At 34.2% G+C, this 13,487-nt stretch overlaps 1 protein-coding gene across 2 annotated transcripts in view; it reads right to left on the bottom strand.

The window, feature by feature from the left end:
* KPNA5 (karyopherin subunit alpha 5) overlaps window positions 1-13,487 on the bottom strand; it is a 61,840-nt gene that overhangs the window by 32,288 nt on the left and 16,065 nt on the right. Inside the window, exons 3-8 of one of the 2 annotated variants that reach the window (XM_058307321.1) lie at window positions 12,586-12,687; window positions 12,362-12,461; window positions 6,711-6,805; window positions 2,605-2,736; window positions 1,337-1,387; window positions 868-956 (exon numbers count right to left, since the gene is read on the bottom strand). In XM_058307321.1, coding sequence (XP_058163304.1) covers window positions 868-956; window positions 1,337-1,387; window positions 2,605-2,736; window positions 6,711-6,805; window positions 12,362-12,461; window positions 12,586-12,687 — 569 coding nt within the window. The remainder of the gene's footprint in view (window positions 1-867; window positions 957-1,336; window positions 1,388-2,604; window positions 2,737-6,710; window positions 6,806-12,361; window positions 12,462-12,585; window positions 12,688-13,487) is intronic. The other variant, XM_004471226.3, reaches the window with a different exon arrangement.

Raw genomic sequence — 13,487 nt, 5'->3', positions numbered from 1 at the left:
TGTTAAGTATGACTTAACAGATACAGAAAAAATATGATACAAGTTAAAAATGTTTCCTTGTAAATGGGAGGATTGCATCCAGCATCCATGTGGAATCTGAGCCTCCTCTTGACAAAGAGGTGCAATGGACACAACCAATCCAATGTCCACATAGAAGAGGTGGCATTGGATTGGGAAAAGTGGACATGGTGGACGATGGGTATGGGGAAAGGCAGGAAGAGATGAGAGGTGGAGGCGTCTTTGGGACATGGAGCTGCCCTGGATGGTGCTTCAGAGGTAATCACCGGACATTGTAAATCCTCACAGGGCCCACTGGATGGAATGGAGGAGAGTATGGGCCATGATGTGAACCATTGTCTATGAGGTGCAGAGGTGCCCAAAGATGTACTTACCAAATCCAATGGATGTGTCATGATGATGGGAACGAGTGTTGTTGGGGGGGGGAGAGGGGGGGTGGGGGGGTGGGGTTGAATGGGACCTCACATATATATTTTTAATGTAATATTATTACAAAGTCAATAAAAAAAGAAAAAAGAAAAAAAAAAAAAACAATGCAAGCTATTGGTGGTAGGGCGAGATGTTATATATGTTTATTTGATGTTATATATGTTTGATTTGTAAGTTCACAACTATTATATACTTATTGTTTGTAATAAGTATATATTTCAATAAATTTTGTAATAAGTGTAAAAAAAAAAAAAAAATGTTTCCTTGTTTCACCTACTTTCAATCTATTGCAGGCATGGCTAAATATAAGCCAAATTTAAAAGCATCACTAAAGAGCATAACGCCTATGCAGAATATAGTAGAGAATATACTTTTCTTTTCTGAAATCAGTGTTAATTTCATTGTGATAAACTTACTTACTCTAAAAGAGGTGGAAGTATTTCGCAATTCAAAACAAAATCTCTGCACTCTGCATTGTCACCAGCAATATTACCAAGAGCCCAAACAGCCTTAGAAAAATAAGAAAAAAAGTTCTCTTAGACAGCAAGCATATTATTAAGTCAGTGTCAATAAATCTTTACAATAATGCATGCAGTTTTTTAAGTAAGATTCTCTTACTTAAGAATGTGCTATTAGGTAGAATTAACAAAATGATCATTTCTAACATGTGACGGGAAAAATAACAACCAGAATATCCTAGTAGGGTAATAAGAAATGAAAACTTTTAAATTGCAATTTAATAATATTTTAACCAAATTTTAAAAGGTAATTTATAAAATTTCCTAATATACTAGTGAAATGGTTATTCAGTTCAACAAAGAGTAAATCTGTCTACTCTGAATCTATATGGAAAGACAAAACATATCTATTTAGTGAATTTTCCAATTACCTTTACCAGAGGTTTGCTCCTATACCAAGAAATCCACTCAATGCGAATGGACTATTTGTAAAAGAAGAAAGGAAGGAGAGAAGAAGCATAGAAAAGTGAGGTAACAGCTAATATGAGAATTAGCTTTGACTGATCCCTCAAAATAAGTTTTGAATTAGTCCAGGTTCATAACTTTAAAAATAAATGGTAGTAAAAGATCAAACTATTCACTTATTAATTTTAAGTTAGATGAGAATGCAAATGCACACTATCATTTTATAATATGCTCATTTCAAGTTATTCATGTAAGTACAAAAGTAGACATAAAATTGCTTTTCCAATTGTGAAAAATTTTTTTAACATTTAAAAAACATGAACTAACATTTTAAAAATATACTCTAGAATAAGTGTGCTAATTTTTTTTTTTTTTAAGAACAAGTTTTTAAAGGAACATTTTCCCCCTCGTGGCAAGTAATATTCTGCAGGTGGGGATGCCAATTACTGTAAATTTTTTGGAAGCCAACTTCATAATATGTAATAAGAGCCTTAAAATATTCACATCTTTTTACAGTGTAAAGTCACTTTTCCCTGAGGAAATAATCAAGAGGTACATAAAGATTTGTATACAATCATTTTCATGACAATATTAGTAATAACACTAAACTGGAGATAATCCAAATGTACAACTGAGGAATAATTAAATTAAGGTGCACACATAAATGGATACTGAGTAATAATTAGTAAAATTTTCTTGGAAGAATAATTAATGCCACAATAAAAGGCTTCCAATGTTAGTACTCAGTGGGGAAATACCAACCAAATGGCTGAGTGGAATGGCAGAGAGAGATCAAGAGATAAATGTGCATAAAAACTGATTGAAAAGAAAAATATCAAAACATTTCTATTTTATTTTCTTTGGATTTTGTAATCAATGTGATTAAAATCTCTTTCCTACAACAATTTTGAGAATTTAAAACAACAAAATAATCCATAAACAGCACAGAACAAGGAGTCTGAACAGCTATTCACTGTTATTTATTTAGGGGGGCCTCAATATGCTCTTTTATAAATGGGAGCCCACACTTAGAGAGAACACAGAACTCTGTCTGAGACAGTTCATTCTTCCTTCTAATTTTATATTGAATACAAATGACTGCATTTCAACAAATGTCATTGTACAGGCAATTAAGACACAGAATTGGAAATGGGTGTTAAATCATACTTAAAAATAGTACTTTCAAAAGAAAATTAAAATCTAGTAAATATAATAGTTCTACTTAGAAACTTACCTGCTCCTGAACATCTTCGTGTTCTGAATTAAGGAGTTTGATAAAAATTGGAACAGCCCCAGTTTCAATCACTACTTTGGTATGCAGAAAAGTTCCAGATGCAATATTAGTTAATGCCCATGCAGCTTCAAACTAAGGAAAAGTAAAATAAATAAAAGTAGAAGGTCAACCACCACACCAGGGAACCGAGAGTGCCTACAACTCCAAGCAGGAGAATGGCATCCATCAACCATGTGAGATCTAAGTCTCCTCTCGATGTAGAGATGGAGTGGACATCACCATCCCAGGGTCCACAGGATGAAGGAATAAAATATAGATTAGAGTGAACTTACTGGCATTCTTCTATAGAATTACTGTGTCTAGTAATGGAAGAAACTGTTGCACTGATCTAGAGAAAGTGGCCACAGTAGTTGTTGAGGGCCCAGAGAAGGAAGAAGAGATGAGATGTGGGGGCATTTTCGGGACTTGGAGCTGTCCTAAATAATATTACAGGGACAGATGCTGGAATTATATATCCTGCCATAATCCACTGAATATACTGGGGGAGAGTGTAAACTACAATGTAAACTATATTACATGCAGTGCAGCAGTGCTCCAAAATATATTCACCAAATGCAATGAACGCGCCATAATGATGAAAGAGGTTGCTCATGTGGGAGGAGTGGGGGGTGGGGGGTGGGGTATGTGGGAACCTCTTAAATTTTTTAATGTAACATTTTTTGTGATCTATGTATCTTTTTCAAAAAAGACAGGTTAATAAAAATAATTAAAATTAAAATAAGAAATAAAGTACCAAATAAATATCAGAGAGGAGAAGAAAGGAGGAAGAAAGGGAGTTACTTAGCTAGATAAATTTTAAGGAAGATTTATGATTAATAAGATTCAACATGAAGTCAGATTTCATAGATGAAAACTCTTTATTTTTTTAAAAAAAGGACTCTTCAGATTGGAAAACAAGAACCAAGAAATGATACAAAGAAATTTTATAAAATCACAAACAATAAATGAACACAGTGGAATTTATAATTCATAAAACCCCCAATATTTACAATTAGAGAGCCAAGTGTTCTAAAGGAAGCAGTTTATTAAAATAAATAAGAGGTACTACTTAGTAGAGGAATAGTAAATTTCATAGACCTTAGAATCGTACAAGGTACTTCTGTTTCCTTAGAGATCTGGATCTAACCTCTTCATTTAAGACATAAAAAAATTAGAAGTCCAGAGAACTAGGTATTATGTTAAAGGTCAAACAATTTATTATTAGGAGAGCAAGAACTAGGACTTCTAGTACTCTTCTAAATAGGAGAACCTCTGACAGATCAATTAATATCAATTCAATGAGAATTCAGATCCACTTATATGTAATGGATACGTAACAGAGGAATAGTGGTTTAGAGCCAAATATACCCCAGAAAAACATGTTCCTAAACATAATCCATTCCTGTGGGTGGGAACCCACTGTAAGTAGGACCTTTTGATAAGATTACTTCAGTTAAGGTGTGTCCTACCTCAAAAGAATGGGTCTTAATTCAATACTAGAGTCCTTTATAAACAGAACGAAATTCAGACAAAAAAAAAAAAAAGCCATAGAATCAAGAAGCTAAGATTTAACAGAATACAGAAGAAGGAGCCACTGAGAGATGCTTCCATGTGCCCAGCTGAGGACCAAGGATTGCCAGCAGCCAGTCCCAGAACGCCACAGTTATCTGGGGGACTTGATGATGCCTAGATTTAGACTTCCATTTAGACTTCATTTTGGCCTCAAAACCATGAGCTAATCCATTTCCCTGTTTAAGCCAACCCATTATATGGTGTTTGCTTAAACAGCCAAGAAACTAACAAAAGCAACTGAAAAAACTCAACCCATGGCTCCCAAACAATAAAATAGTGAATTAGAGAAAGTAGCCTGCAAATCCATAGGGAAACTACACACTAAGTACAGCTTAAAAAATATTTGGCATAAACACACAACTTTTCACATAAACACAGATGCCACTATGATAAATAAAACAAAAAAGCACTTAAAAGTGTTACTAAAAGTACAAAAATATAGTTATTATTATGTGTGGGACCAAGAGATTTTCTAAGTTAAAGGAGGAAATTATATTAAAAAAACAAGGGAGAACACAGACCTAAACAATTGTAGATAATGAAAAAATTAAAGGACAATTAATAGGTTTCTCTATAAAATTCTCGTTGGTAATCCTAGGAGACAGCATGAGTGAAGAATGATAAATCCACATGCTTATAGGGCAGAAAGTTAAAGTGATATAAGCAAGTGGGAACTGTGGCAAACGAGAGCATGGTTATAACTAAAAGGCAGAACTCTTCAGCTCTGCTCCATCTTTATCCTATGTGAAATCTTCTGATTTATCAAAAGAAGCTGAAAATTTGAATTTTCATTTGCAATTCCTCCATTTTTTAATGCCGAGAATCTAATCTACATCTTTAAAACATGTGCAGGCCAAACAAAACTTGTTTCAGAGCCTATCTAGCTTATAGGCTCCCAGTTTCAATGAAGTCTATTACAGAGACAATAGCCTCAACTAGCACATTTTGTATGAACTCGAGAACATGGCACAGTTTAGCTGCCCCAAGACTATTCTGTTGAATTTCATTAGGTTCTAATTATAATGATTAATAAATGCTCAAGTTCACACTGTTCTTGAATACACTGTGCTTGCACATGCTATTCACTTATTCTGAAATGTTTACCTCTTCTACCTGCTAAACTACAGTTCATTCTCAAGACTAGCCCTACATCACTACCTTTATGAAGTCTTCTTCAACTTCCTCTAAACCAAATAACTTGCTAGGTTCTTTGTACTCTCCAAGTACTTTGTTTATAGTTCAGATTTGGCACTGAATATAATGTACTATCATGGATCTGTTTATAAAGCCTTCACCGAGAGAGGAAATTCTGCAGACAGAGACAAATGTCTTATTCAATTTTGTAACTACAATTACTAACATAATATTTGACTCAAACTATCACTCCACTATTTTATTCATTCATTCATTCCTTTCTTCTTCCATTCACTTGGAATTAAAAAACAAATAATAAACTAGAAATCAAGAGGCCTGGATTTTAGTCTGAATTCCACCATTATTAACCAGTCACTCAAAGTCTTTAGCTTTGGTTTAAAAGTAAACCAAAGGGATTGGATCTCATTTCTCCACCCTTATTAGCTCTAATACCTACAGGGTCTGAAAACTGTCAGTAAGACTGTAACATGAACAAAAGGGCCTTTTCCTCAGAGATCCTTATTGTACACATTCTTAACAATTTTTTGGCATAAGGAACAAATTCCCTTCCTTACATCTAAATTGTTAGGACACATCCCAGATTATTCAGATAAGTGGAACACTAAGTTGTAATTTTCACAACTATTAAGCAAATACCAAGAATAGTCCTTAATTACTAATAAGGTACAGTGCTTGTGCAATTCCTGGTATAAGATATAATTTCACCCTTTACTCTTAATTTAAAATATACATAGCATAAAACTGAAGATCACTTTTTTTTTTAGTGAAGTATCTGCACACGTCAATAATTTATCAGCAGCAAATTACCTGGAAAATGTCTTAAAACTACCCCTATAGCAGGGCTGAGAAGCAATGCTTTCAGCATAGAACCAACACTGGTCACATTTTTAGTAGCCTATACAGATTTTTTCTGTTTTCAAAATAAAAGAACTAATGAATCACATAAAAAATGCTTTTTAATAAGTAAAAGAGTTTATACTAAAAAGCCACAAACCAGGCTAGTTAAGAGCCAAAATAAACGTAGTTGTTAAATAGCATTTTAGTTTCTGGGTTTTCTAAAACAAAAAGTTATTAAAGGTTGACAACCACAAAATTTTTATTAACATTAGTAATGACTTTAAATATTTTTTCAAAAAGCGTTTACTATAATAGTTCCTAGAAAAATCCAGCAGCACCACCATGACCAAGGCAAAAGAGATGGCACTACCTTTTCCTTTATTTGCCAAGTCTTTACAGAATGCTTACAGTGTACTAAGTAATACAAAAATTGCTTTCACTAGAAACTAATCATATGTCATATCTAGAAAGAGATTAAGGAAGAAAACTTTAGAACAACTCACCTGTAAAGTACAATTTTCATTTCTTTCAAGAAATTTCACAAATCTCTGTACAACTCCTGGTTTCTGTATAACTTGATCTATTGGTGGATTAGGTTCTAAAAGTTTTTAAAAAGATTTTTTAAAGTTATTACATAGACATAAAATGACAATGATTTGGTCTCTGTGTCAATTAACAAGGCACACAATAACACTTTCCTAGGTTTCACTTATTCAAGTTTAAAACCCTTGACTGAATGTAACTGAATTGTAACATTTACTGTAAAGCAAATTCTATTTTTTCATTAACCAAGTTAAGAATTTTTAAAAATTTCCTATATTTAAAAATCATAAGTTAAAGGTTATTTGGAGAGAAATAACCAGAAATACTATTTGGTGGGAAACGGACTTTGGCCCAGTGGTTAGGGCGTCCGTCTACCATATGGGAGGCCCACGGTTCAAACCCCGGGCCTCCTGGACCCGTGTGGAGCTGGCCCATGCGCAGTGCTGATGCGCGCAAGGAGTGCCGTGCCACGCAGGGGTGTCCCCCGCGTGGGGGAGTCCCACGTGCAAGGAGTGCGCCCGTGAGGAGAGCTGTCCAGCGTGAAAAGAGAGAGCAGCCTGCCCAGGAATGGCGCCGCCCACACTTCCCGTGCCGCTGACAACAACAGAAGCGGACAAAGAAACAAGACGCAGCAAATAGACACCAAGAACAGACAACCAGGGGAGGGGGGGAAATTAAATAAATAAATAAATAAATAAATCTTTAAAAAAAAAGAAATACTATTTGGTGAGAATTATTTCTGTACAATACTCAAAACACCAACTTATAAAGTTCCCACTAATTCTTTTCTTTTTTTTTAAGATTTATTTTATTTATTTCTCTCCCCTCCCCATCCCCCTGTTGTCTGCTCTGTCCATTCACTGTGTGTTCTTCTGTGTCCACCTGCATTCTTGTCAGGTGGCACCAGGAATCTGTGTCTCTTTTTGTTGAGTCATCTTGCTATGTCAGTTCTCCGTGTGTGCGGCGCCACTCTTGGGCGGGCTGTGCTGTTCTCACCCGGCGGCTCTCTTTGCAGGGCGCACTCCTTGTGCGAGGGGCACATCTAGGCTGGGGGTCCCCACTAATTCTTTATAGCATACCCTCAATTTCCAAGTATGCCTCCTCACCATGAACCATAAATTGCCTAATGTTTCTCAACCAGATGAGGTTCTATTTTGTTGGGGTATTATTTATTATTTATAAAAATACCATAAGACTGGGGAAGCGGATATGGCTCAAACGACTGAGCTGCCTACCACATGGGAGGTCCGTGGTTTGGTTCCCAGTGCCTCCTAAAGAAGACAGAGAGCTGGCATGATAGGCAGGCATGGCAAGCTGACACATCGAGATGAAGCAATAAAAGACACAAGAAGATAAACACATGAGAGATACAACAAAGCAGGGAGCAGAGGTTCCCAGTGTCTCCTGAAGAAAATGAGCAAGACAGCGAGCTGACGCACAGGGTAGGCATGGCAAGCTGACCCAACAAGATGATGCAACAAGAGACACAAGAAGGTAAAAAACATAATGAAAGACACAGAAGCAGGGAATGGAGGTGGCTCAAGTGATTAGGCACCTCCATCCCACATCAGAGGTCCCGGGTTCAGTTCCCAATGCCTCCTAAAGAACCAAGGAAGACAGCAGACAGAGCAAATGCAAACAACAAGGGGGTAAGGAGAAATAAAATAAATCTTAAAAAAACATATACTAATGGAGTTACCAGAATTTTTAATAAATTTGTTAAATACAGAGGCTTTTGAGATCTGAGGGAATTTAAACAAAGCTACTTTAGGTACTGGAATCTAAGTCAAGAACTCTTTGTTCTTTGGCTTCAGCAAAAAGTGCCCTCTTGTGGGTCTCCAGTAACTTCTCTGTAAGCTGTTCCTTTGGATTAGTTTTCTTCCTGTTACTCATTCTCTTCCTAGAAATTTTAATCTATTTTGCTAATTTAATTATCTCTTATCAATTTATGCTGGTAATTCACAAATTTAACTCCCATAACTGAATTCTTCTCTCTTGGATTCCAGACTATATTTCTACTATTGGACACATTGTTGCAGCTTCTTTAAAATGCAGCATGACTGAAACCAAACAAATTATATCACCATGCTTATTCCTTCCCCTGGCCTGGTACCCACCACCCAAATCTGTTTATTTCTGAGTACCTGTCCATCTGCCACCCATCACCTAAATCTATTTCTGAATTATCTAACCAACACAGAAATCTCATTTCCACTTTTCACTCTTTTCTTCTTACTTCATGCTACTAATCATAAATAGCTCATATAAGAATAATAACATATTATGTTTACTCGGTAGAATAAACATGAATGGTAACTACAAAACATCTGTATGAATCCTGATCATTTGGTATAGAAAAACCTTATTATTAAATTGTAATTCAATATAGGTCTTAGAAACCATGTTCTCAATTAATTGTTAAGAAAGGTTTACTTAGGAATAGACTTCTTTCTTTTCTTCTTTATTTTATTATTTACAAATTTTTCCCAAGTTAAAGCTGTACTCCAAAAGTTTTGCTTGCATATAAGGGTTTAGAGTCTTCAAAATGTAAATTCCAGACCCTAGATTCAAATGTTATTATAGTTATACAACTTCAACAGGATTAAACAATATATATTCTTAATCCTTTTCCCCCACCTTTAAAAAAAAAATCAAAATGAAATTAATTATAGAGTTGTAGTCACCACCTTCATTGTCTAGATTTTCCTTTATCCAAAATAAAATTCTAAATTGACTACCCTCTCTTTTTTTTTCAGGGCAAGAAGTTTTGTTTCACTCTTAACTCTTCATTTGAAGGGAGAGGGAGAGGAGTTTGAAAGAAGGAAGAAAATGTAGGGTTTTTTCCAGGGATAGAGGGTGAAGAATTGAAATTGTCAGCTATATTATCTATCTACATAGACAGAGAGATATGAGAACCCAAACATGTTCTCTTCCTGGAGAATTAAAAGTAACACATTTATGGTTACCTTCATCTTAAAGAAAGCAATTAAAACATACTTGGATCATCAGCTATTCTAGCAGGTATAATGACCGATTAACTTTCACATTGATATTATTAATTATCAGAATCATAATAATCTATATAATCTTATAAGGGTGATGAACTAATATAAAGTTCATGTAAACTTAGGCAAAATACGGGAGTATCTGCTTCAGCACTCCAGTCTAAACAAGAGTCATCCACAAACAAACAAATAAAAAAAGCTTTTGAGAAATCTCTGTAAAACTAGGACTGAAGAAAAGAACATGTTTTATATCCACAGAGTGGCCATGATAAGGAACTAAGCAAAAGATCATTATCAAAACTAAATCATAGGAGTAAAGACAATATCTAAAACTAGGCAAGAGCAGCCATTTATATCTCCCCATGCCACAAGGAAATATACAATTACAATATAGAAACATTTACAAAAAAGGCAAAATTTCCTGCTGAATTCTGTCTCTAGTTCAAGTTCTAGCCCCTTTCCCATGTTTCCTACACACAGATGGATCAAGTGAAATTATGGTAAATCCAGCACTTTTCTCGGCATGATAGATTTTACAAGAACTCACACCAATCAATTAAAAACATCTAAAACTCCTACTACATGCTCTAACTAGATAAACACAAATCCATACATGGAGAAACAGAGAAAAATCACTAGTTCTACGAAAAGATACTACAGTTTAAAAGAAAGAGAATACCCTGAGAGATCAGAGTAAATGAGAATGATGTCTTATTATCAAAGAATTCTAAACTGACAACTTGCCCAAACATAGACATCAGAGAGGTATTCTCAGACATGTAAAGGCATAAAAAGAATTGCACCAATGCAACTTTCATAGAAAGGGGGAAAAAAGAAAATCTATTATGCTCCACCTTAAGAAAAGATAAATCCAAATAAAGAATTCAATAATGGAGAAGTTGTGACAGAAAAACAGTGATGACAAAAAAAAAAAATCAAAAAACAATGATAGTAAACTCTAAAACTAAAACTATTAAATTATAAATGATGTTAACTGGTTATAAGACAATGTACATGTTCAAAAAAACCTTAAAAAATTATGACTGTAAAAAAGGATTTAAAAGATCTATCTTAGTAAAAAAGTGATCTCAATTACAAAAACAAAAACTGAGAAGTGTGTGAGAAAGAGAAAGTTGTTCTTACTATAACAAGGATTTCTTAACACTTTAATATGGGAGATGAGAAATGGAAAACAAAAGTTAAATTTATTTATGAATAAGTACTACAGTAAGAAAGCAAAAGTAAAGAACATATAATCATTGCTGACCTGACCATAAGCTTTCTTTTATTCCTCATATATTACTAAATTCTGACCTCTTTTAGAGGGATAAGGCAGCTGAGCCAATATTAATTAAGCTATAGTTTTAATAGTAAGTCATATGAATAATTAAACAAATAAGAAATAAGGCTCTGTTGACAATGTAACAAAACAGAGTAGAGGGACGAACAGATCACTAAAGCACAGGCCTTGAATTCGAGTTATGTGGAAAGAATGTTTATGAGGGCAAGAGCCCTGGCTAGGAAGCAGAAATTATAGGTAAAGTTCTGCTTGCTCAGGTAAGTAGGGAAAACTGACTCAACTCTTTTCATTTTAACAAAACAAGCATTTTTGGCAAGGATAGTTAGTCAAGTCACTGTCCAAGAGGAGTAACAGGTATTAGAAATGTCATCTGCCACCTGCATAAATGCAAAAAGTAATGCACTAGTCAGTCAGATATAAGGGACTGTGCTATATACGAGAAAAACCACACATTTCTCAAGCCATCCAAAAATAAGCAAACCCCAAAAGCATCTATAAAATATCTGTTCACAATGCAATTTAATATCATTAGAATTACTAATTTTACCAATTATATATATGAAACACATGAAAGATTAAGGGTTAAATTTTTATTTAATAAGGAATTCTTATAAACTCAATATAAAGTGGGACAAATAACAAACAGGCAATGATAAATTACAAAGGATCAATAACTATAGAAAAATATCCAATCTCAGTAAGAAACAGTAAGAAATGCTACACAATAAGCTATTACAAAGTACTTTTTTTTTTCCAAGATAACCATGAGTTTCAGTAAAAATACAGTGAAATGAAAACATGTACAAACTAAAGATAGGAGTGAAATCTTTATTTCCCTTGACTCATATTTCACTTCTACTAATTTATACTAGGGAAGTATTAAATTGTATAAAGATTTATATAGCATTATTTGTAATAATCAAAAATTAGGAATAAGTAAATGTTCCATTGATTAAATTATCTCCATACTCTATATTATGCTGCCATTTTTTAAAAAGCATATTTTTGAAAAATACGTCTATAAGAAGTATTAAAAAATATTTATCTTTAACCTTTCTTGACAGTGGGATTAATATGTTTATGTGCTTCTTTATATTCTTATATATTTTGCAACTATTCTACAACCAACATGGTTACTTTGACTATATAATGTTTGAAAAATAGGTGTTACTCTAAAAATATGTTTTTAAGAAAACTACAGCCTACTATATCTGGGAAATAAAATAAAATTTTAAAAATACGTAATAAATCAAAATTCTACTAGTGAATCTTGTATTAGGATAAACACAGTGAAAATAATTCTTGCCTTTAGAAAGCAATTTTCTAAATTTCTGTGTTGCTGTTAGCTGTTGATCAACATTATTAGAAAAAATCATCTGAACCATATCTGTGGTAATAACTTCTTCCTAAAACACACAAAAGAAAAGATTATTTAACATTTAAATGTTTTGCATGAAAAATATTTTTTTGTATATATTATCTCTGACATATTTCTTAAGTATAATTTGAAATACATTTTTGTAATACTACCTCTGGAATGGGTACAGTGGAACTGATATCCGGATCCTGGATAGGGTTTTCTAACATAGATTCATCATTTCTGGGCAAAGAGACATTCCTGCGTTTGAATAACTGTAATAAAGAGAAATCACTTTATACATTAAGCAATGAATATCACAGAATTACATTAAAGTTTTCATTAAAGTGAAGGAAAAAAAAGTATTAACTTCATAACTTAAACTTCTGAATAGTTTAGTATTTCCCAATTATTATACCAGGAAGATCTAAATAACCTATGAGAAGTCAAACTTCCTAGGCTAGGTTAGCGCCTATCCAGCACAAACTGTTTTAGGTCATTCTTAACCTCAGGTCTTTTTCCAATGGCCTGCACTGTAAGTGGAGTATACATTTACAGCATTTGAAAAGGCACATATGTCCCCACTGGATTATGAAATATCTAAGAATGTTTCCAAGAAAATCTTAATTAAAAAGCAAATCTAATGACTTCATCAAGACTGCAATGTAAGACATACCCTGGAAAACTCTCCCCTCAGAAATAACTAATAAAAGGACAAGTTCCACTTGCTTGGAGATCTAGAGGACGATAGAGCAAAAAAAGGAAAGAGAAACGGAAAAGGAAGAGGAAAAGGAAGGAAAGAGGGGAAAGAAGGGAAAGAAGAAAAAAAAAAGAAGGGAAAGAAGGGGGATGGAGGAAAGAAGGGAGGAAGGAAGGTCTTTAAGTAGAAACTGCCAGTCCAAACCCATCTCTCTCACTCAGTTCCACAGGGCTTTAGAGTCACATAGCAGTAGATTCTGGCCTGAGAATCCCCTGCCATGGGCACAGACTACAGAGCCACTCACAGCAGACAGTCAGAACTGCAAGCACATCTAGGTACAGGGATCCAAGCCTGCAAAGACCCAAGGAGAAACCT

The sequence above is a fragment of the Dasypus novemcinctus genome, chromosome 11, assembly GCF_030445035.2.
Source record: "Dasypus novemcinctus isolate mDasNov1 chromosome 11, mDasNov1.1.hap2, whole genome shotgun sequence".
Lineage (NCBI taxonomy): Eukaryota > Metazoa > Chordata > Mammalia > Cingulata > Dasypodidae > Dasypus > Dasypus novemcinctus.
This window is presented reverse-complemented; position numbering and strand designations above follow the sequence as displayed.